Here is a 25,327-nt window from a genome sequence, read left to right as displayed (position 1 = left end):
TTTTCCATTTTTTATGTTGTATGTTTACATATTATTTATAATTTTCGAAAATTAGTAATATTAAAATGTAAAATTATATTTTATGCCACGTGTCATCTTTCGGGAGAATTTGTTTTCGCTGATGTGGATGCTCTATGGAGCCTCAAAAGGTAAAAAAATAAAAATGTAAAATGTTAATCTTACATATGTTTAATGTAGTATTTCCATTTTTTATGTTGTATGTTTACATATATTTATTATTTTCGAAATTATATATATTTGTTTTTTGTTTTTTTTTATAAAATGGTAATGTTACATCATGGAGATAAGCCGTCTTTTTCTTAAGTGAAAAATGGTAATGTTACATATGTTTAATGTAATTTTTCCATTTTTTATGTTGCATGTTTACATATTATTTATTATTTTCAAAAATTAGTCATATTAAAATGTAAAATTATAGTTTATGCCACGTGTCATCTTTCGGGATAATTTTTTTTCGCTGACGTGGATGCTCTATGGAGCCTCAAAAGGTCTCTTTTATTAGTAAGGATTTTTTAATTATACATTTACGTTTTCTAATTTTCTTGCTTTTATATCAGATTATAAATTATGATAGATGTTTAATGTAATATTTTTATTTCTTATATTGTATATTTACTTTTTATTTATTTTTTCTTATATTGTATATTTACTTATTATTGTTTAATGTAACATTTCTATTTCTTATATTATATATTTAATTATTATTTATTTTTCTTTATATGTATTTTTATTTTTATTTTTTGTTAATGCCACGTGTCATCTTTTAGAATAAGTTTTTTCCGCTGATGTGGACGCTTTATTGAGCCTCAAAAGCTCCACTTTATTAGTATAAAGCTCCATTTTATTAGTATATATACATTTTTCAGATAGATGTTTAATTTAGTTTTTTCATTTTTTAATTATATATTTATGTTTTCTAATTTTCTTGCTTTTATATCAGATTATAAATTATGATAGATGTTTAATGTAATATTTCTATTTCTTATATTGTATATTTACTTTTTATTTATTTTTCTTATATTGTATATTTACTTATTATTGTTTAATGTAACATTTCTATTTCTTATATTATATATTTACTTATTATTTATTTTTCTTTATATGTTTTTTTTTTGTTAATGCCATATGTTATCTTTTAGAATAAGTTTTTTCCGCTGATGTGGGCACTCTATGGAGCCTCAAAAGCTCCCTTTTATTAGTATAGATTTATTTATTTTTAAAAATTAATCATTTATTTTATTAGTTTTTACAAAAGTCTCAAAACTTCATGTAAACTAAAACAAAATACTCGTGCTACAACATCATCTAATCAGAAACATAGGGAGTAATAAAAAGAATCTTATGCTAAACTCATAAAAGTGGATCTCTTTGTCATGGTCAATCCTAATAAGGAGGTGTTCTTAGTTTATGCCTTTCATTATATTTATAGAGAAGTTGTTCTTAATTAGTTTATTTGCATGTAAATATGCAGAGTTTAAGGATGGATTTCAGGCATTCTAACAATTATCACAAGATTCAAAACGTAAAGAGATGGTCACAACTCACAAAGAGATATGTTTGTTGCAAAGTGTGAAGTCATTGAAACGTTGTTATCAGGTGCGAGGCAGACAAGAAGTTCAAAAACTCAATTCTTTTGGTATGGTTTAGCAAGCAAAAAAAAACTTAATAAACCATTACAGGATGTACCAAGTATCCTAATTCTCAAGGAATGTGGTGCAGAGCTGTGCTTACTTGAAAGAAAAAGAAACATTGGCTTAGCTAGGGCATCAAAATCTTACAAAAAAAAACACTTAACAATATATGTATTTGAATAATTACTAACCTTAACTAATAAAATATGTTTATATGGGCCTAAGTTTAAGATTATTAAAAAGTAAAATATGTGCCACATTAAAAGATAAGTTTATTAGGTGGGGTTATTAGTAAGTGAATTCTCATGAACTTTGGAAATTTTGAGATTTCATTGTTATTAGTGTTTGGATTTCAAAAATTTTAGTAGAATCTATTGTTATTGGTTTAAGAATTTTTAAATTTCATTCAAATCTCTTTTTTTTTTCTTTTTTTTTGCTAAAATGTGAATATCATAGAATGAAAGGTTTAGGGTTACAAAAGTCTAGTTAGTGATACCTTGGCAAAAAAGAAATAAAAAACAAGGTATGCACAGAAAATTAGAGTAGAAGAACGAGTCATCTAATCCAAAGTTGCATAAGAGTCGTGAACTTCCTCCTATGTCTTCTCGCACTAATGGTGTTGCGGATTTCCCTGTCGATGGTGTTGAAAGTTGTCTGCAATGGCAAAAATCCGTTGAGGTGAACTGCAGAATTATGCTGCCTCCAGACATTGTAGAGAAGGGATTGGGTAGATATCTTCTTCAGGGTTGAAGGTGCTGATGCAGCTGAGACACGTAGCCAAAAGAGGAGTTCTTCCCATGTTAGGAAAGCCATACGACGAGGATCTAGCCGTTCGAAGTTCCGGTTCCAAAGCGCTGTGGTGTAAGTACAGTTGAGGAACAAGTGGTCTCGTGATTCATCTTGATTGCTGCAGAAACAGCAAGCTGTTTGTATGTTCAAACCCCAAGAAGCAAGCCTTACTTTCGTCGGTAGTCGGTTGAGATTTGCTAGCCACATGTTGAAAGCCTGTCTTGGAACTGCTCCACTGAACCACACTGATTTGGCCAACACTTTTTCCTCAGCTCGTGGCCTTACCGCCTCCCAAGTCTTCGAAGAAGAGAAGCCTTTGTAGTCCTTGGCCTGAACTACCCAATGAAAAGAATCTGAAGTAGACTGCTGTAGCAGCAGTTGCACGGTGGTTAAGTGAATGTGGAGCACCAGAGCATTGTCTGATCTTGGTTGAGGAAGTGACCAGCATGTATCGTTTGTTGCATCTTTCACTGATGCCGAGAGAGGTAATCTGGTATCTCTCGGACCCGATTCACCAAGATATTTAATAAGTTGTCCGAAAGGTGTCCAGATATCATACCAGAACCTTGAATCAACCCCATCATTTATTCTGCACTTGAGGAACTGCTCTGCTAAAGGTCTTAGAGGGATGATCGAGTTCCATGATGCCGAGTCAGTGGCCTTGCTCTCTAGCGCCCAGAAGCTTGCATTTCGGAGATGGTGGTGTTTGTGCCACTGAACCCGCAGTGAGTTAGTAGTGGAGAATAGGAGCCAGATAAACCTCAGGCACAATACCTTGTTCCATTCACAGAATCTACGTAGCCCCAAACCACCTTCCTTTTTCGGTAAGCAGACTGTTGTCCAAGCCACTTTCGTTGTTGCTCTGTTGTCTATGTTTCCAGCCCAAAGGAATCTAGAACATAGAGACTCGATCTTCTTCAGACAACCTTTTGGTAGAATGAAAGTTGTCATCCACAAGTTTACAGTTCCAGTTATGACCGATGATAGAAGCTGGAGTCTCCCTGCATAACTTAACATTTTGACAGCCTAGGACCGGAAAGTAGCAGCCAGCTTTTGCAATAGTGGTTCATATTCTGATATCCTAAGCTTCCTATGCATTAGAGGTAAACCAAGATATCAAATAGGGAGCTTACCAATGGGGAACTCATAATTTGCAACTTCCAGTGCTTCTAAAGTGTTCAAACCAACAACAAAAAGTTCAGATTTGTCGCGGTTTACATGGAGGCCTGACCAACCCGCAAAGTCATCCAGAGCTTCGGTGATGGCATGTAAAGAGGCCGAGCCTCCGTCGAAGAAAACACCACGTCATCAGCAAACATTAGGTGAGAGATGTTAATATCTGCAGTCTTTGGATGGTACGTGATGTAGCCAGCGTCGAACATGGAGCTCAGTAGACGAGAGAAAACCTCCATAGCCAGTACGAAGAGATATGGTGATAGAGGGTCGCCCTGTCGCAGTCCCTTAGAGCTCTTGAAATACCCTCCAGATACGCCATTTACCGAGACAAAGAATGTAGGGGTGGTAATACATTCGGCGATCCAACTGATGAAAGTTTCAGAGATTTGTATGGCTCTGAGGGTAGATAATATGAAATCCCACCGGATAGAGTCGAAACCTTTCCTCAAATCCACTTTGAGCATGCCTCTTCTAGAGATGTTCTTTCTGTTATACCCATGAACAATTTCCGTTGCGAGAAGAACATTTTCAGACAATAATCTTCCCTTGATTAAAGCAGACTGTGACGGTGAGATAACGTGGAAGAGTATCTCTTGGAGACGATTTGTTAACAGTCTGGAAATCACCTTATAAAGGGTGTTGATGCAGAAGATTGGTCGGAAGTCCTTTCTCTTGTCCGCGTTTGAGGTTTTGGGGATGAGGATCAAAGAGGTTGAGTTCCATTGCTTCAGTAGTCTGCCTGATCTGAAGAACTCCAAAATAGCTTTTGTTGCATCCACTCCCACAATGCTCCAAGCCACAGTGAAGAATTCCTCTGAATAACCGTCAGGACCGCTTGTTTTGTTTGATTGTAGAGCAAAGAAAGCGTCATTGATCTCCTATCTAGTAAACTCACCGGTGAGACCGAACTTTTGGGCTTCTGAGCAGCGATAAGGCATCAACAAAGAGAGGTCTTGCGGGTCTAGCATTGAAGACTCATGTTGTGCTCCCATCAGGTTAGAGAAGTAGTCAATGCAAAGACTTTGCACCGCCATTTGACCTTCCACTATGTTGTCGTGATCATCTAACAGATAGTGAATGTGGTTTGATGATCTTCTTTATGCTATCAGCCTGTGGAAATAGGCTGAGTTGCAGTCACCTCCTTGGATTGAGTTTATATGTGCTCTCTGAAGGAGAAAACGCTCTTCCACTTTAGATAGTGTTAGCCATTTCTCCATGATCGCCTTAGCTTCAGATGGTGCTGTTAGAATGTCCTGTTGAACAGCGAGTAAGGTGTTGTAAGCATCTTCCACACACCTTTCAAGGTTGGAATAGTTTTCTCTACTGAACGTCCTGATGCCCGGTTTTAGTAACTTCAGGTTCTTTGCAATGGTGAACATCGCTGATCCTGAGACGTTCGCAGAGTACCACAGGTCGGTGAGATGATCCATAAACTGCTCGTTATGTAGTGGAAAATTGTAGAAGCGAAAAGACATTTCTCTCTAACCGACACATGTTTCAATAGCACACCGCAGACGGCGTGGTCAGAGAAATCTGGTTCTCCAAAGATAGCAATGGAATCTGGATTTAGGGAGAGCCAGTCGTCATTAACGAGAACTCTGTCTAGCTTCTTTGCAACCAGATGAGTCTTACTCTTGTTTGTCCAAGTGAACTTTGGACCCTTGTAGGTCAGATCAGCTAGGTCCGCTTCAAGTAGAGTTTCCCTGAACAGTCTCATTTTGGTATCAATGTTGAGCGTTGGTGGTCTAGAGTGCTCCTCCGGATGAAGGGTCTGGTTGAAATCTCCCAGAACAATCCACGGTTTGTTTATGATTCTAGAATCCACGCTTAGATTGACTAGCTCTTGCCATAGCTCCATACTTTGCTCATCATCATTTGAAGCATAGACAATGGTAATGATGTAGACAGATGATTGGTTCGGAAGCCGAACCTCCAAAGTAATAGATTGAAGCGATTTCTGCAGCACTGTGACAGCAACAGAGGAGTGCCACACCACCCAGATTTTTCCGATGTCTGAGAAGCTATAATTCTCAGCAAAATTCCAGCCAGGTAAGATGCCATTGATGAACTTCTGAATCTTAGGCTGCTTTACATGGGTTTCAATAATACCCCCAAAAAGTGGTTTATTCTTCTTCCACCATTTTCTAAATCCGCTGCGGTGACTATATACGTTGAACCCGCGTACATTCCGGCAAAAAAGATCTATATACATGGATAATAGTGTTTGGAGGGAATAACCCCTCGGTTTTTCTTCTTACTCCTTCGGGATTGAACCCTGATGAAGTTTTTGTGGTCATCGTGGTAGCCATCCGAGTCTGCTGAGTAGGTGTCAGAAGATTCATGCTCTAAAGCAGATGATTTATCATCGTATGTTCTCACACTCAGCTTGATATCTTCGTTTTCATTCAGTCTTTTCTCAGCGGGAGTAAGTCCACTGCTATCCCTTATTAGCGTCTCTTTTGAAGGTGAGGTGTGATGACTGAACCGCTTTTTGGCATAGATTCTTGTCACACCTGCCATTGTTGTGTTGGAGGATTGGACTTGTGCCGTCTTGAAGGTTTACGGTTTTCCTCTGATTTCTTTAGCCGAGTGCATTTCTCAGATGAGTGAGAAGTGGAGTTGCAGAAGGAGCATGATATCGGCGCACGCTTGCATCTCTTCGATGTGTGACCAATCTCATGACAAAGCTGGCTGACTGGAGGCATCCAGGGGCTTGAGACTAGAATTCTCGCAATATCACCAGAGTCGAATCTCACATTGACAGCTTCGGGTAGTGGTTTCCTCGGGTCTATTATGGTGAAGACCTTGGCCACATCCAGAACAGTCTTGTTTGCCGTATTTGGGTGAAGAAATTTAGGTTCTCCAACTAGACCTGCTATGCGTTCCAGACCATCCACGTTAAAGAATTGGAATGGAACGTTTCGCAGCTCCAGCCATATAGGAGCAGAGGATAGTTCAGGTTTCTTCGGGATTACTCCAGGCTCCCATTTATCGACGAACATTGTCTGGCCCTCTATCTGCCATAGGCGTTGTTTTATGACATAGTTTCTGGTGGAGGCGTTTGGAATGCGAAAGAGAGACGCAAATCCTTCCATTTTCGACATTGTAATATCTTTGTAGTTCTTGCTCCATATTCCATTCACAATCTTGTAGATGGTGCCCTGAGAAGGGGGATCATGATAGAATTTCCCTAAAACAAAACAGTCCCAAGACTTCTTGCTCTTTTCAATGATTGAGTTGGGAATGTTGATGCAAGCTTCACCAGACGGCAGCATGTAGAGAGTACCCTTCTTCTGCAGTTTCTTTCCCATCCCTTTAGCCTTATCGCACCAAGTGTTTGTCTGTTTGGTGGGGCTTTGATTTGCGGTTTCCTAGACCGGGTGTGCTTGTATCGGCGACTCAGTTTCGGCATTGTTTATTGTCGGTTCTGGCACAGCTGGTAGAGCAACCTTCACAGTAGCGACATTTGTTGGACTGCTCATATCTGGCACAGTTGGTTCCATAACCTTCACAGATACAGCATTAGTAGATTTGTTCGGCTCTGGCACGGTTGAGTTAACAACCTTCACAGAGGCGGAAGACTTAGACTCAGAGATCGGGCTTGCTGGGGAAGCAGATCCATCTTCAGGGGAAGCAGAACCGTCTACAGGGGAAGCACGAGTAGCAGAATCGAGCGAGGTGTCATCACGACGATAATTTGTGGTGAGACATTTGAAGGAGACGCCGGATCTGCAGCTTTTATCGCTTTAGAGCTAGCTGGAGAACATAACTTCTTCTTCTTTTTCTTTGTGGGGGACTTCTTTGGGTTTTTTTTCTTCCCCATGAGGAGGGGAGGGCCTGGCTGGGATGGTTTAGGTGGGGGCCGACGTCTCGAGTGACGCCGGAGGACGACTGAGAAGGCGGACAGTGTGCCGGAACTTACGAAACCCAGTCGTCTTGTGTTGTTATCTTGTGTCTCTTGTGTGTTTTAGTTTAGTTGCTAGACGCTAGTGATTGAGTGTGAATCTAGTATTATTGGAAGACTCTTGTTATTTAAAAAGTTTAGTTATTATTGATTTTTTAATTCTAACTAAATCTAGTGTTATTAGAAGATGAATTCTATTCATTTTTACTCATAAGACTCAACTATCAAAATATCATATGTATCCATTTGATTTTCAAAATCCATGTGATAATTACCTAGAAAACAAAATAATTATTCTTACCAAATATATATTGCACCTTAAATCCAAATTATATGTCCAAAACTATAATTCATTACATTTATATACTTTTACATTTTTGAATATATAATTATTTTTAAAATATGATATTTTTGAATATAAAAATTAATAACTACACTTACAAATATTATTAATTTTAAAATAAAAGTTTTAAAAATAGTTTCAAAAAGCATTTTTGAATTTCAATAAGAAAATTTGAAAACAATATTTTATTAAAAAAGTAGAAAAATCATAAAAATTATAAAAATAGTAGAATTTGAAAACATATAATTCAAAATTATATTAAAAAATCTTTTTTTAATTTTAATTTTTACTACTTATATATCTATAAAGCAATGAGTAAAATAGTCTTTTGCCTTTTAAATGAAACTGTTTTTGTTCATTTTCCTCTTTGAATGTTTTTTGTGACAAAACTTTTAACATGACTATTTAAGAAAATTGTTCAATTTTCTATATATCACTATTATTTTCTTTATAATTATAAATAAAAAATAAATGATAATGCTATATGATTTAGAAAATAAATAAATTATATATCTATTTTACAAAAAAAATGATAGAAAAGTGGTAATACAAATTCATGAAAATCTATACCAATCTAAAAAAGCAATGATAATTTTCATAAGTCAATGTATATAAATTTTCACAATCCACATAACTTTTTAAAATCTATTATCTCTCAAAATTCACAAACTCTACGCAAATTCATAAGATATTTAAAAGCTATTTTGGTTTATCTTACAACCAATTAGGATAGTAAAAGAACTTTCCATTATGGGTTACTGTTTCTTCTACTCACTTTGATTTCACATTGACAGAGTTTTCATCTCACATTCTCTTATAAATCTTATACTTAAGCCTCTTCTTTTTAATTAATTTATTATTTAATAATTTTCAAATATTTTGTTGGTTTCTAAAAGGAGTTTTTCAAATTCAAAGCCGAAAATTTTAAAATATTATCTTTGCTCAGCTTTTTCGCAAACTAATTATTGATTTAGTTATTTTATCTACTGAAAAATTTATTAAAAAAAATATTTTTTGAAAGTCTAGTCAATGAGTTTATGTAAAAGACAAGGAGAAGAAAAACAATTTTAAAATTGTTGACAAAAAAAAGTTTTAAAATTATTATTCAGTTTGTTTGTTTTTTTCTATCTGATAATGATAATGCTAAACTTTTTTTTTAAACAAACTAGGGTCGGCCCACTTTTATTATACTTTTTATATTTGTTTAAATTTTTAAATGTTTATTTTATTAATATATAATAATCATTAATATTATTTATGTAGTTTTTGTGTTAATATTCAGCTTCCTTTTTTTTGTTGACTAACTTTTTTAATAGGTTTATTGAAATTGTATAAATGAAAATATATTTTACTTTTCTTACATCGATGCATATTTCTAATATATTTTAAAAGTCTTTACAATTTAAATATAACTAATAACTTTTCATTTTGGTAACAATTTTAAATATAACTAATAATTTATATATAAAAAATATTTTAATTTCTCTTAAAAATAATAATTATGTTATAAAAATATATGTTTATTTATTTTAATAATGTAAAAATAATTTTAAAATTTATTTATTATTCAGTTTTATTATTTGTATTTAAAAGTATATGTTTAATCTAACTAAAAAACATTTTATTATGTCATTATTTTACATTTTTCAATACTGGTATTATTTAGAATTGCGGTTGAGATTTAACATATAAGTTTTTTTATGTTTTATATATTTTTAATATTTATTTTATTTCTTACTCTCTTTGAAATGTATTTTTAATTATGTAAAACAGTAAACTTTACCTAGCATGGATCCAATCGGACTACTTGACCGGTTCACGGTTGAACCAACTATAAACGTTCTAGGATCGATACGCGCTTCACACAGAATTTAACTTACGTGTGATTTGTATGACAATTTTATTGTGTATTTTGATTGCATGTGTTTTGTGTTAGCATTTGCAACAGAAATGTATTAGAACGTTTATAGTTGTTAAGAATCTTTATGTGCGGAGGGATTATGTAGATTAAATTTATTACATTTTATTTTAATGTTTGTGTTTAGAAGTCGCTGCGTATAATATATTATATATGTTGGAGCTTTACGTGGTTTTTTAATGAAAATTTTTCTCAAGTAACCTTTTTAGTTTATTTTCACAAAAATAAACTTCAAGTAGGAAAATGACCAAAATAAGTTTTATTAAAGAGTAAATATGCAGTTATATCCAAGGATTAACTAATCTAGATTTAGGGTTTAAAGTTAAGGGGTGGAGTTTTGGGGATAGGATTTTAAATTTAAAAAAATAAAAAATAAATATTTAAAATAAAAAAATAAAAAAATCTATTTTAGTCATTTTATTTTTTGAATGCTATTTTTGTGACAAAAACTTAAAAATTGATATTTTAAAGAACTGCCCTAATATGTATCTATTGAATATTTTTAAATCAAACGTTATACATATGTTATCAATATATACAAAATTCATATTTTAATAACCACTGTAGTACACATACTTATTACTTATTGATATTTTATCAAATGAAATTATCGTCACTTTTTTTAGATGATAATTCAGCATATATAAATAAATTCTAGGTTCATTTTGGATGGCGTGTAGCGAACAGAACGAATGGGACCCCTCCCCTAATAAGCCCATAGGGTGTGTGGAATATGGACTTATGAGAAAAATGATGTATGACTAAAATCCTTACTTGCGCCCTTTCGTTTCCATAATAATGACACCCCAAACCTATATATAAGTAAGACTGATCAAAATCACATTCAAACCGCACTGACTTTCTCTTTCCCGTTGCTGTGAGAATTCAAGATCCATGAAACCTTCAGAATTTATTAAGTTATGTAAGAATCCAGCTAAGAAAAGTAACATCCGGCACATCTTCACCTGCTAGGAGTTTGCTCTGAAACCTCTTCTCCATAGGCTTCAGGTGTTTTTTCATCCAAGTGAAACACTGCATCAGAGTAACTGGAGATCCAAGAATCAAACTGGGAAGATGTAAATTGTTTTCCATGTTGAGGAGTTTCCAGGTTTTCAGATGCTTTCCTAAGTTTAACCGGTGAGCCTGGTGTTGTGCCGCAAGCTTTAAGAAGCTGAGCCTGTAGCACCACAAGTAAATAGAAGAATGTTAGGTTATCATTTTGAAGGAAACATAGAGAGAGAGAGAGAGAGAGAGAGAGACTCAGATAAGGTTGAAATAGAGAAAAGAAACAAAGCTTCTAGATCACTTTAGTAACATAAAACATAGAACGCTTTCTTCTCAAGTATCACATTGCTATAGAAATAGACGGGACGTGTTTAAACTCTCAGACAAACACATCATAGTGACTGGAATCATATAATTCGTAAGTAGGAGCAGTCTCAAGCAAAGATTACATCAAGTATCACATAGCAAGTAGACAAAAAAAATGGTCTAACCAAAAACTTAACTCCAGAATCCTAGTAAAGTCCTAAACTGATTCGAGGTGGTAGATGATTGATGGTGATAGAGACGGTGTTTGCCTCGTCAATATCCAATGATTGGTTCTTGTTTATGGCTGTATTTCTTCTTCCCCTTAGGACTATTTGACTTGAAAACAAAAGATGAAAATTAGTAACTACTTTCTGATACAAAGGATTGAAATTTTTCAAGTAAAAGTAACATACTATTCTTGAAAGATGTTCATAGCTTACTTGGAGACTGCAGAAAGCAATTTGATGATGAATATGAGAGGGGAACCAATCAAAGTTGTGGCCTGTTGGAAGTACAAAAAGGGTTTAGAAAGTTAAAGAGTTTGAGAAGATTATGTAATGCATTTGCAAATGGTAGACAACACGTACCCCAACCATAGCTAAATCCATTTTTGCAACCGGTTTGGTAATCTCATTGTTCTTCAACATTTCTTGAGCCTTGGTTTTCAACATAGTGAAATTACTAAACTCTAATATTGAATTCAAAAAACTAACAGGAAACATGGTCTATACGGACCTACCGATGGTAGACTTTGGTGGACTCAACCAACTTTTTAAAGCCGTGCCTTACGTTTTTGGTATATGGCTCTAAGACAACTTGTACTTTCTCCAAGTGTGGTTTCACTATGGTCATAATTGGGTCGTGTATGGGGTTGTATGTGTTCTGAGTACCTACAAAAAATAAACATTCCTAATGTTTTAATGTAATGGCAAAGAAAAGCAGTCGAATGAATAAAGATGGAAACATAATGGCACGAAATCCTACTTAGATATAGACAACACCTCGATGGATTTCTCTGTTAAATAGTGAACCTTCGGTTCCAAATAAATGGTTAATGTTACAAAAGCTTCTTTGATGCTCAATATCTTTCCAGGATGATAAGGTTGGAGCGTTTGGAGTTGGATTGAATCGACTTCGTCGGAATCCATTTCTGTAAAACCAAGCGGAAGAATCTTTCAGAGATGAGTATGAAGTGAATGAAAAGTAAATAAGTTTGCAGTAAAAAAAACTCACAGAGTTAATAGTGGCCGGCATAAGGGTCGCGTGAAACACATTAAGAAGGGAAGCAAAATCTACAAACGGCTTATAAATTTATCATTCATAAGATAATCAGTAAAGAACACTATGAACATGAGTTTAGTTTTAAGAACATGACTTTAAAAGCAAAATCACCTTAATAAAGATCTAAAATTCAAAAGCTTGATAATGTTGAGATTACACACCGAAATAGTTTATAATCTTACCATGAACATGAGTTTAAGAACATAATCACCCTTGAATCCAGTAAGAGCATACCCAGCCCATCAGCTCCCCACGTTTATGGCTTTCAGAATCTGAGGAATTTCATCTCCTCCACAATGGAAGAACATCGGCCTGACTTCAAATCAGAAAGAAGATTGATGAATTTGCCATTTGAGAGAGAAAAATTTTCTTTACTGTTTTCTACAGTTGAGAGGATGATGTTCAAGAAGGCACCGCCTTGCAGAAGGGTAAGCTGCATTCAATGACAGATCGTGCTCGAAGCTGATGAATCAATAACTCGTAACGTTTCGTTGATTAGAGGAGAAGGTATAAATTCGCCACTGAAGATTCACAAAGCTATTTTTCACATGAGTTGAACATCTTGAAACTCCATAGTTGGTTCGAAGAATGAAGGAAAACAATGTTAGTCGCAGAAAGAACATGAACCCTAATACAGCGTGTAGGTGATGAAGACAAAAGAGCATTTGTTGGGCGGCTCTTTGTGTTTGTTGGGCGATGGATTTTATTGCAATAAAGACGGAGTTACAGCTCCGGCCGTTTAGGCCAGGGAAAGAAACTCTGGCGTTGCAGCCGCAAGAAAGGAAAGTCGATACGCAGTCTCGATCTAGCAATTAGGGTTACAACGCGAAGCACTTCTCTTCTGGGCCGGACGCAACCTCCTTTCTCATAACCCAACATGCATCAAACAGGAAAATTTCATTACGGTAAGCTTTAATGTAACACAACGCTTCAGACACGTGTCGCGTGTAGAAAAAATTACTTATCTCTTTTTATAACACTGGTTTTAATGTTTTGGAACAAGAAGGGTACATGAAACACCCTGAATTCTTATCTAGGTGGTAGTCGACGTGGAGGAAAGAGGATTGAGAAAACTTTATTTTATAGTAATAATAATAATAATAATATAGATAAATGAGGGCATATTTTTTAAAATCGCTTATTTATGTTATTAGTGTTCGCACCGCTCTATGTGGGTGGGCCATACAGCTGCCGCTCGACAGTCTCCTCAAGTTCCTCTCTGTAGTACAGATTGCTCTTCTTGCTCATTTAATTTCTATTTTAACCTTTTTATCTGTCAAGCTTCTCATTATTTTCTACTAATTCGTAACTTAGTTAATAAAAAAACTCATGAATGAAAATAACAATGTCGATTTGATATGATGAAACCATACGTGTGGGAACAAAACGACAGAAGTTAGTGAAGGAAATTACAGAAGTTAATGAAAAGCATTTTTAATATTGTTATAATTTTTTTTTTAATATATTAATATATAAAATCTGCCGAAAGATCGGGAATCAGATACAGTTACAAGCTTGCTTTGAACAAAATTATCGAAATCTGACTATTACAAACCTAGCTTCGCCCACCCACTAAACCCGGCACATTCCGTTAGGATGTTTTTTGAAATCCTTCGATATCGGTAGCTGTTCTCAACCATCAACGTGACTCTCGGGAAAGTGAGGTTCTCCTCGTTTCCACGGATGCCGGGAGTTCCCTTGACGTTTCCGGAGTAGCTAGTTCCCGATGATCTCCACAAGCTCATAACTTTCTCTGTCTATGAAGCACAAGACGACTGAAGGGGAGAGATCAGATACTTACAAATGCCTTGCGAATGCCACCAAGGCCAGCTCGTATAAAGCGCCACCGACACTTTGACCGCATCCCAAAACGAGCAAGCACTCGCTTCCGCCATCTACGAAACCTGTACAAAGATGAGTTGCCTCCACCGCCACTTTCTGAAAAGCAGTCTCTAAACATGTGCAAGAAACGCCAGCCTCACCACCGTAGAAGGAACAAAACCAATCACCACGGCGCCGGGATGTGAGCTTCGACTGGATGCTGACTCTGAGGCGGTGGATGACCCCCGAGAACCGCCTAAGCAACCAAGGCCTTTGAGAACCAAAGGACCAATTTCTTGATCAAGAACTATCAACCCCTGAGCCACGGGGTGTGATATGACGATGATGAGCGAGAGACTTGAACTCGTCGAGTGAAGCCGTCACCTACTCTCGGAGAAGAACAAAACAGGAAGCCATGAGCAGGAGCTCTGAAAGAGTTGCGAGGCAACAAGAAGACCTCTCATGGCCATAGACGACCACTCGAGGTGAACCGGAAAACACACGCACGAAGAAATCAGACCGGACACTTTCACCACGATCACATCCGCCTTCAACCCTCGTCTCCTAAGCCCTCAAAGAACCTGAGAGAACTCTTGGTTACGGCAAGCCAAGCATCGGAATCTCTCCGACCCGAAGAAATCCTAAGCAAACACCACCATAACCGAACAAGCACGAGCACCAGCAACAGACCCGCAGCTGCAGACCACCGCCGAAGCCACCGTGACAAGACCCTTTGCTACCACCCCTCGACGATAGAGAACCCGAGAGATCCATAAAAGGGAAAAGTGAATCTCTCCATAAACCCAAAAGTCGACTCTAGATCGCTCTACTTCGCCAGATCCTCACCGCAATTCCGGAGAAAAGAGCTACCCTTACCTTGTATCGGTTCCTCGCGACTGAAGTTTCCACCGGCGACGCAAGTTCGAACCTAAAAGATCAAGCATATCGGGAGAGGGAGAGCAGAGACGACCTAGAGCAAAGAGGAAGACGAGACAGAGGAGAAGAGACCCCTCTGGCTCCGGCACGCGTTCTGACGCGACATCCGTACGCCGGAGAGTAAGATTCAGTGGCAGATGAGATGAAAGGCCGAGAGAGAATGTAGATAGAGGAGAGAGACTAAGTTCTGTTTTAATATTGTTATAATTATCTTGACTTTTAATGAAAAGAAATAATTATAGATTGATTGAATCCATATTATTAGTAGGCCACTTAAGATGATGATGCCAACTAAATACCGAAGAGCTCCACTTTGGGGCCAGCTCATCTCTCATCTCGAAGTGGTGAACAGAGAGACAGATAAAAGATTGCGTAAGCGAGGATGCACTGTGGCTTATCTCAGTCCCCACCTGGGTAGCCAATGACGGCGATTAACCTCTTGCATGCGTCCACGGTGTTCCCCTATTATTTTTTGTTCCTGTTATTAATAATTTTTGCATATGAGTTCAAAATCATATCGAAATCAACAGAAATATTTGTTTCCACTGTTTAGTAATGGTATACATATCCCAGCAGAGCAATTTATTACGATTGCATGAATCATACAGCTACCTAAACAATTTTTCAGTTCAAAAACAAGACTTGAGAAAATATTCAGTATAGGAAACAAATAAAATAAAAAGATTTGAAACAAGAAGTAGAATGAAAAGAAAAAACAACTCTGCCTCTCTGGAATCTGATAGGTGAAGATTAGAAGGTAAGCTCATTGTTTCACATTAACCCCACAGAATCTTTATTTTCGTTAAACCAAATATATATTGTATATTTAATTACTATTTCAATATGCAATCCCCAACTATTTTCCAGGCTGTTTCTATTTCTCAACTCATTCCATTTTTATACCTTCTTCTCTTTTCTTTCTTCACTCAGCATCTCTCTTTCTCTCAAACCTTAATCGTGTTTGCTTTAGCTCTCTCGCCAATCTCAAAATTCAAATGGATCCGTGCTCTTTCGTACGGATCATAGTCGGGAACTTAGCCGTTAGATTCCCGGCGCCGTCTTCTTCTTCTTCATCTGAACCGTCTGTTTCCGGAATCAGTAATTCCTCCACATCAGCTCCTAACTGCTACTGCAAAATCAAATTCAAGAGCTTCCCTCGCCAAATCGTCTCTGCTCCGGTTATCTTCCGAACCGAATCTGAATCCGAGACGCGTTGCTCAACCGTCGCAGCTTGCTTCAGTCTAAGCAAATCTCAGATCAAGGCATCTTTGAATAAGCCTAAGTTAAACGTCCTCTCCATCGAGACTTACTCACGCGGTGAAGGCGTTACTGGCGCGTCGTGTGGACTCGCTTCCGCGAGTGAGAAGCTGCTCGGACGGTTCGAGGTTTCGCTGGATTTGAAAGCTGCGGAGACGAAGACGTGTTTGGCGCATAACGGATGGGTCGCTTTGAGGGGGAAAAGGAGGAATAAGACTGGATCGGATCCGGAGCTCCACGTTAGCGTGCGGGTTGAACCCGACCCGAGATTCGTGTTTCAGTTCTACGGCGAGCCAGAGTGTAGCCCTCAGGTTTTCCAAGTACAAGGAAACACCAAACAAGCCGTGTTCACTTGCAAGTTCGGCGCTAGAAACTCCGGTTCCGGCGATCGGAATCTTCTTCACAGGTTAGTTATAAATAGAAACATTTCAGATATATTCTTGACTTTGATAGCAAGAAAAGTTTTTTAAAAACCGAAGCTAAATTGATTTTTGTTATTAAACTACACAGTTCGTCAATGATGTCTGAAACGAGGAGTAGTTGCATATCTTCGATGAAATCGGAGAAGGAACAGCCTTCGAAGGAGAGAAAAGGTTGGTCGGTAACGGTCCATGATCTCTCCGGGTCACCCGTAGCGATGGCCTCCATGGTAACACCTTTCGTTCCATCCCCCGGTTCGAACCGCGTGACGCGATCGAGTCCCGGCGCGTGGCTTATTCTCCGACCCGACGGTTGCACGTGGAAGCCATGGGGACGACTAGAGGCCTGGCGTGAAGCTGGTTACTCAGACGCACTCGGTTACCGTTTCGAGCTCTTCCAAGACGGAATCGCCACCGAGGTCTCCGCATCGTCGTCTATAAGTTTGAAAAATGGCGGGAGTTTTGTTATTGACGTCACCGGCGGGACAACCACCGCGGGATCCACGCCGACAACGAGTCCTCAGGGAAGTTTGGATCTCGGATCCGGTTCCAGCTCCGGGTCGAGACCCGCGTCGAGACCAGGATCAGGATCCGGGTCGGATTTTGGATATCTACTGCCGAAGCATCCGGCGCAGAGCAGAGGGTTCGTGATGTCGGCTTCGGTGGAAGGAGTGGGGAAACAGAGCAAACCGAAGGTGGAAGTCGGCGTGACGCACGTGACATGCACGGAGGATGCAGCAGCGCACGTGGCGTTAGCTGCGGCGGTGGATCTGAGTTTGGATGCTTGCAGGCTGTTTTCTCAGAAGCTAAGGAAAGAGCTGAGACAGCAAAGCCAGCTTGGTGTCGTTTGACGTGTATTGCTTTGTCGTTTTACCAGTTCATGAGTTGTCTTCCACTCACAATTTTTCTTTTTCTTTTTTCTTTTCTTCTGGAAAATGTTTTTTTTTTCTGTGGTAGCGTTAGGAATTAGCTGGCAAATTTTTTTTAGAAGGTGGATGTCATCATTATTAAGATTTCTTATATGTTTTTATGCACAGCTAAACATGACAGAAGCAACTTCTTATCTCATTATCCTATCCTAGTCCAAACATGTAAACATGGCACAATCAGTACTGATCATCTGGTTTGCACAGGGATCTCATCCTCATAAACCCACCTGCATAAACCAATGGGTCTAGCCCAACCTCGTTCCAGGATTCGTTATGGGCAATTCTTGGCTTGTATACTTGAAAACAGGGCTTCTTGGAACAACAATGGTGAAGCAAAAAACGTTTCGAGTGATAGTGATGAGATTATTGAAGTTTCATAGCCCATAGATTGGACAAACCTAAAGAAGGGTGGCTTCGTGGCTGATGTCCAACCAAGAGTATCAAAATTTGCAAATAGTTTTAAAATTATATTACTAGGAGAAAGGTCTGTTTATAAAATTCATACAGGGGTTTTATATTACCGACTCGTTTTTTTCATAAGATAATCGATACTAGTAATTATTTCATATTACGCCAAATTTTAAACTTAAATTCCGAAGTTAGCGAATATATGAAGAATATATATAAACAACTAGTGAAGATAAAGACAGTTTGGCCGAGTGGTCTAAGGCGACAGATTTAGGCTCTGGTCCGAAAGGGCGTGGGTTCAAATCCCACAGCTGTCATATTTTTATTTATTTCCGTTCATATTTGTGGTAAATAACGTTTACTACTTTACTTGGTTTCGGTGTTCACCAAAGAAATGTTCGTCATTTTCCTCATAGACGCTGTATTCGTTTTCCTTCTTTTTTTCTTTTGATAAAGCAAAATATTAATCTGCAAATAAAACAATTTTTTTTTTTTTAAAAAAAGGCAAATAAAACAAAAATTATAACAAAAGGATTGGTGGATCGTAAACGGTGAACATACATGAGAAAGAAATCGAATGTCCATGAATAATTAAAGCACTAAAAAATAAAATAATAATGTGTATATGTAACGTGTTGGTGAATGGTGGTGCATGCATTATTCATCGTATTTTGGAAAACAAATATTCATTCTCGTTTCTATATTTTAAATAGAAAATCCATTACCTTAATCAAAATTGATAAAATCATATTATTTATGCACAAACACGTAAACAAATAGTAAGTTTTTTTTTGGTGTAATAATTTTTTTTTGGTGTAAACAAATAGTACGTTTGAAGGGAGACTAGTAAATACTGAAAAAGCCATGAGATTTTTATTTATAATATTTCATACCAACCCTTTAAGATACATCACAACATGACATAATATGATAAACACAAAGATCGAGAGACATCTTCTGATGTTTCTTATATAATTTGTCAAGTTACAGCTTCAAATAAAGTTCAAAGTTTCAACCCTGGTTTGGTGGCATCAGTCAGCTCCACTATCCACCCCTTCTTATCCTCGACCCGGCCCATCTGGATATCCGTTAACGTCGCAAAGAGCTTCGCAGCCAATGTCTTATCACCTGTTTTGAATTCAGTCCTGTACGTGTTGAATATATATATACACCCAATTCTTTAGTCAACATATATGAAAATAAAACAAAACACAAAAAACGATTCTTGGTATAGTATTGTGTATATTTGTTGATAACAAGATTACTTTTTCTCCTTGAAGGTTACGGACGCAATAGTTGTCACAATTGCAGCAGTTCCAGTGCAGAAAACTTCTTCTGCATCGAGAAGATCCTCAACGGGAACAACACGTTCCTCAACCTATTAAAATGATGAGAATCAAAGCAAATGATCAGATTTAATGAATATTGTTTACAAACTTGTATCAAAAATGATGTTGAAATTAATATTCAAACCTTGTAGCCGAAATCACCAGTTAATTCGATGACACTTTTACGTGTGACTCCGGGCAATATTGTTCCTGAAATCTCTGGAGTCGACACAACATTTCCCTACAACACAATATTACATTTCGATCATAATGTACTCTTAAAGATCTTAATAAAATGTCTATGTGAGTGTGACTATTTTTTTTTCTAATTACCTTGACTATGAAAACGTTAGAAGCGAAAAGCTCTTCGACGTTTTTGCCAGTTGCAGCATCCAAAAACAAAACATCAGAGAAACCTTGCGCTTTCGCCTCTGCTAATGTTATCCAAACCTTCAACAAAGAAATTTTTCATTACATTCTTAATTAACTAATCGTTCAGGAAATATAAAACACAGCTTATGTTAATAATATAGGCAGTAGGACCGTTTTTTAGCATTGTGAATTGGAAGGGTCAAACATGGTTTGATCTTTTAAGAAAATCTTAATATTTTTAAACAAATTTATAAATTAGAACCTAAAATTGTAGACTTTTAATTATACTTTGAATTTAAGATCTATAATTTGAAAAGAAAAGTTAAACATATAACTAGGCATTTAAAAAAAACATAATGTTAATAAATTTTGGAACATAATCTAAGAGACCTCTGTAATTGATTATTTATTTCAAACTTACAGGAGAATAGTTTGTGATACTCTTAACACCACCGGTTCCACTTGGAAAAGCACGACGAAACTTATCTTCAATTTTCAGGTTCAACCCCGTGTTATCCTATAGCAAGAAACAAAATTTCACCAAAATCATCAAAACATTATAGTTTAGAATAATAAAGATGATGTTGAGAATGAGAAGAACACACTCACCTTGTGATAACGTCCAACGGGACATGCAAACACTGTGAAGGTGTACTCGGGAACAGGAAGTGAGCCAAGTATAGGACCACTACCAAACAAGATTGGTCTGATATACAATGTTCCTCTCCCCGGAGGAGGAATCTATATATACAAAATTATAAGAAGTCATTATATATTTCAAAAATATATTCATTTTCATAAGATTTATTATATTGTATATATGGTATAGAAGTTTGAGCACAGCTTTTTGTACGTACCCATTTCTTGTTGGCAAGAACAACTTGTTTGACGGCGGAGACGAATTGATCGACCGTGGGATAAGGCATACAAAGTCTGTTGGCACCCGATTGAAGGCGGAGAGCGTTTTGGTCTGGTCGGAATAGCACAATCCGGCCATCTAATGTCCTGTACGCCTTAAGCCCTTCATATAAGCCCTATTCATGTCCAAACCACATATATTTCAGATATTTTGCTTGCACATAACTCAATCCGCCATCATCTTTTCATATATTAAAAGAAAATTCACTTGTACAGTTTATAGGGCAGTCTATTCATTTTGTTATATATATATTAATGTATTTTAATTAAAACATGTTTATAGTAGTTATCTAATTAAACAATTACTTGAGAGTCGTTTATTGTGCCGTCTATATCTACAAAACTGCACAATTGTACGTAGGTCACAATAAATTGATAGCAATATCATCATATGGGACAACACATTCAAACAATTTTGTTTGATATTTATATACTATATATATATATATATATATATATTGCGATGTTGTCAAATTTACAAGTCTAATTTTTTATTTTTTTTTGTCATCATTTACAAGTCTAATTAATAGCTAAAAATATGCATGCAATGCTAAAAAATATTAACTCTATTGGTGATGATGGATGCATGTTCTGATTATAGGTTTTCTTAATTAATTGATCTCTACTGATTAATAACAAACCTGGCCATAGTTAAGAACTGCAGAGCAAGGGCTGATTTGTAAATCAGCATAGGGAACGATCTTCCCCTCTTGGAAACTCTCTCCATGTTTGCACTTGGCAACATACATGTTGTCGGTACGACAAAACCCGAATCCTAATTCTTCCCACTTCACATTCGCGTATTTCTCATCCGAAACACTGTTAAAAAAATTAATAATCATCATCAATCATATATCATATTATCAGACTTACATACGTTAATGCGTGATTATTACCATCTTTTCTTAATGCATACAACTTTTTTTGCAATGATATAGTATTTTACCTTGTAGGAAGAGATAGCGCAGAAGGAGCCATGGATTTCCTGTTTTGATAGTCGAGTTGCTTTTGTGTAAGAAACTTGAGTTGTCTGTCTTTAAGGCTTTGGACTGCTTCTCTTTATATATACGTCCGCAACCAACTTTTTATTATTTCTTATAATAATATTAAACTTAAGCTAAAAATGAAAAAGAAGAAAAGGTTATTATTCCTTGTTAGAAATTAACAGTTTTATATAATTTGTTCTTCTTCTTTTTCCGAAAAATGATAATTTTTTTTAAACAACTTTACTCACTGATCCGATTAAGTTTATGTATGCAAATATTTTTTCGACAATTATGTAAGATTATCATTGTAGCTATATTAATTTCTTGATGTTAATGCGCTATAGCTTTTGGTCGGTTACCTTACTAATCCATGCTTTTAATTTGGAGTTTTTAACTTATGATTTAACACATTTTGTTTGTTTGTGTTTTAGACGAAGAACCACTCTTATATCTCTTATTTAAAATAACTTTCTTAGTTAAAATCTAAAAAACAGTTCTTAGCCGAAGCTAAGAACTCTACCCTAAGAACCCGGATTAATCATCGTCTAACGTCTTTAACGGAAAAAGAACAAGAACCCTAGTTAGATCACTGATCCGATTAAGTTTATGTATGCAAATATTCTTTCGACAATTATGTAAGATTATCATTGTTGCTATATTAATTCTTGATGTTAATGCGCTATAGCTTTTTTGGTCGGTTATAAGCACCACGTGGAGAAAACACAGTTCTTTCTCGTCACGTGGAGAAAACTTTAAGATTTAAGAATTTGTTTGTAATTATTAAAATTTTGAGGATGTGGCTGAAACTGAAACTGAAACTGAAAGAAAGATAGTGTTTAAAATGTGAATGCGCTCTTAGTTAGGTGGAGGTTAATGGGTAGGAGGAGGGTAGGTCAAATGTGTATTAGTGAAGGATTCAAATGTAAAACACACAAAATTTTCAAGCTTTAGATAAATTCTGATAAAGAAAAGATATCTCTTTAGCTAGTTTCAATAATAAATAATAACTCTGCATTCTTTGTTTTGTTCATAATCACAATTATAGTAACTTAGATTTAATGTAAGTTTTTTAAACACTATTATCACTTGTCTCAAACTAAAATCCAACTTAAAATGGGACTAAAAACCAAAGAGATGATAGTAAAAATTAAAATATTACATTTCACTGTAAATTATACAGTTAGGCTGATATTTAGATTAAAACACTCATTGATATATAGTATGATATCATGCATGTACGCGAAAGTTATAATTATACAATGTAATTTATTTATTTTTTCAAAAAAAAAATTTACATTTTCAGCTATTAACAGAAAACGTTAAGGTTTGATTAATAAGTTTTTTTTTTGGAGAAAGGGCCTTCAATTGATTAATAAGTTTTCTCTAGAACTTTGACAAAAAAAAAAGTTTTCTCTAGGACTTGATGCACTCATGTGGTCAGAACATATTTATTGCATTTCTTTTAGGTTGAGGTTCTTAACGTAATATAAGATACAGTCTCTTAACTTTTAACTAAAAAAAACTAAGAAATGTCTCTTATATAAGAGATATAAGAGACATCTCTTAGTTTTTTTAGTTAAAAGCTAAGAGACCGTATCTTATATTATGCTAAGAATCCCAAACTAAGAGACCTACAATAAACATGATGCTCTCATGTGCTATTTTCTTTATTTTGTAAATCGAAAACAATATTGGGGTCTCCTTCAACAGCACCGCTAAGAGCATCATTAACCCTAGCACCTCTAATGGGGTTCTTAATTACTTTTTTAATATTAAATGTGTGTTAAGAATTTTTTTAAGAAACCTCTATATTTTTGTCATCCAATGCAAGTATCTTATTTAAAGGTTTCTTTTGAAAAAAAAATTAAACATTCTATATCTTCTACTTGCAGCTAAAGTTGAGTAGTAGATTCATCGGTTTTAAAACAAAATACCAATACCAAATGATTTGAAAAAAAGTTAAACATTCTATATCAAGTCAAGAGCAGATTGCAAAAGAACACATACATTTTATAGTAAACCATGAGAATCTAAAATCTTACTGCAAATATGTTACAGTTTCATGTGATTGACAATCTAAACATTACTCTTCCAAATGGATTAGAAGTTTCAAGTTAATAATATACCTGAGACCACAATGACCAGAGGCCAGTTCTCAGCGTTGAGAGACGGCTTTGCATTAGAGGATAGACGGCCGTAGCCGCTAGTCCAACCGTGGCACTTATTCCTCTGCCTATACCAATAATATATGTAGGTATCCCTTCCCATTACAATGTAGCAGTCATCAATGTTCCAAAGCTGTATTAAGGTAGTCAAGAGATTCAGTAAACCATTGAAATTCAGCAGCAATTTACTTGACATCCACATGAGAACCTTCAGGAAGAGAACACAACTGATTTACACTAATCCCTATCAGCAACAGAGCAAGTGCCTCCCACACTACCAAAATTAAAGATAAGCAGGATTTGATCAAATATTATTGTGAAAATATACAAAACCCATTCAAGAGTAAGAAGTAATGAGTGGAAGGCTACAACCTCAGACAATAGACCTACGTATGCAAAATGAGGAAAGGACAAGTGGCTGCGCCTGCATTGTGAACTTGAGGTAGTTATTAATTGCAATGCAATGGATTAGTCTCTCTTTGATTGACGAAGAAGAAGTACCTGGACAAATGTTGAAACATGCATAAGAGGCTTCTCTCCAACTTTTTGATGCCTGGCCTACAATTTGAACATAAACACTCAAGTATCAATGGACCGTCTACAAAAACGCAAGAGACTCGAGGAAAGAGTAGTGATTTGGAAATTAAAAAACTAACTTTATGAACAGAACTTAATGGAATCTCTTATCACATTCGTATGATCGGTTAAAAAATATCAAAAACTAGCCAGAGTTGATGAACTTCTACTACTTTTCCAGTATGCAGACACAACATCTAGCAACTGGTACTAGATACTATAATGTAGTAGACGTTTAAGTCAATTAAGAAACATAAACCCTCGAAACAAGCTTCGAACGACATACACTGCACTCAACCAACTCTCGTAGAGATTGAGCCAACCTGATAAAAACAGAAACTTGAAAAATCAAGGAATCATAACAAAGATGCAAACTTTAAGCAAAAGGAATCGATCAATCGTAAACCCACGATCAGATCTCTGATAAAAATCAAAACTTTGGATCCAAATAAGCAAAAGTTTCTCCGTCCTCGTTTCCTCCACCGCTTTCAACGCCGCCGAACGCTATTCCCCCATCAACCTCTCCCTCCCTGGAGACGGATTCGACGTTGTGATCCGCCCAAAACCGCTCTCGAGCTCGGCTGTCCCAACACCGTCTCTTGCTCCAATATCCTTGCCGTCACCGTCCACGATCTCCTCGTCACGCTGAATCTCAGTGTCGATTTCCGCGAAAAAAATCCGAGCAAAGATGACCAGCAAGCTTGCGTTTCGTGAAAGAGAGAAAGGCGCGAAGAGAGGGCAACACGTGTCCACTAAGCAACGCCTCTTTTGAGGCTTAATTAAGCACCGCTTCTTCTCTAATTACTTCCTTTTTTTTTTTTTTTTTTTTTTTTTTTTT

At 36.3% G+C, this 25,327-nt stretch overlaps 2 protein-coding genes and 1 non-coding gene across 3 annotated transcripts; 2 read left to right on the top strand and 1 right to left on the bottom strand.

Annotated features, from left to right (window-relative positions):
* The first annotated feature begins 15,783 nt into the window (after window positions 1-15,783).
* LOC106296002 lies at window positions 15,784-17,878 on the top strand. The gene is made up of 2 exons (XM_013732040.1): window positions 15,784-16,794; window positions 16,899-17,878. The coding sequence occupies exons 1-2, from the start codon at window positions 16,127-16,129 to the stop codon at window positions 17,656-17,658; spliced, it is 1,428 nt and encodes a 475-aa protein (XP_013587494.1). The 5' UTR covers window positions 15,784-16,126; the 3' UTR covers window positions 17,659-17,878.
* A 503-nt stretch (window positions 17,879-18,381) lies between these two features.
* On the top strand, window positions 18,382-18,461 carry TRNAL-UAG. Its single transcript has one exon. It is a non-coding gene; the product is annotated as a tRNA-Leu (tRNA).
* Window positions 18,462-18,995: 534 nt separating this feature from the next.
* Window positions 18,996-21,793, bottom strand: LOC106292635 (methionine aminotransferase BCAT4). The gene is made up of 9 exons (XM_013728260.1): window positions 21,709-21,793; window positions 21,404-21,581; window positions 20,702-20,878; window positions 20,454-20,585; window positions 20,266-20,361; window positions 19,806-19,922; window positions 19,618-19,713; window positions 19,410-19,522; window positions 18,996-19,289 (listed from the first exon to the last, which is right to left on the bottom strand). The coding sequence occupies exons 1-9, from the start codon at window positions 21,738-21,740 to the stop codon at window positions 19,148-19,150; spliced, it is 1,083 nt and encodes a 360-aa protein (XP_013583714.1). The 5' UTR covers window positions 21,741-21,793; the 3' UTR covers window positions 18,996-19,147.
* Window positions 21,794-25,327: the final 3,534 nt, after the last annotated feature.

Source organism: Brassica oleracea, chromosome C5 (genome assembly GCF_000695525.1).
Source record: "Brassica oleracea var. oleracea cultivar TO1000 chromosome C5, BOL, whole genome shotgun sequence".
Lineage (NCBI taxonomy): Eukaryota > Viridiplantae > Streptophyta > Magnoliopsida > Brassicales > Brassicaceae > Brassica > Brassica oleracea.
This window is presented reverse-complemented; position numbering and strand designations above follow the sequence as displayed.

What these genes read in the sequence shown, in the direction of transcription:
- LOC106292635 (XM_013728260.1), bottom strand. Translation starts at nt 21,740, where the DNA reads ATGGCTCCTTCTGCGCTATCTCTTCCTACAAG. An exon ending in TTCTTGCCAACAAGAAATGG is followed by an intron (nt 20,586 to 20,701) that starts GTACGTACAAAA and finishes TTGTATATATAG; the next exon opens with ATTCCTCCTCCGGGGAGAGG. An exon ending in GTATCACAAACTATTCTCCT is followed by an intron (nt 19,923 to 20,265) that starts GTAAGTTTGAAA and finishes TCTTTGTTGAAG; the next exon opens with GTTTGGATAACATTAGCAGA.
- LOC106296002 (XM_013732040.1), top strand. Translation starts at nt 16,127, where the DNA reads ATGGATCCGTGCTCTTTCGTACGGATCATAGTCGGGAACTTAGCCGTT. An exon ending in GATCGGAATCTTCTTCACAG is followed by an intron (nt 16,795 to 16,898) that starts GTTAGTTATAAA and finishes TAAACTACACAG; the next exon opens with TTCGTCAATGATGTCTGAAA.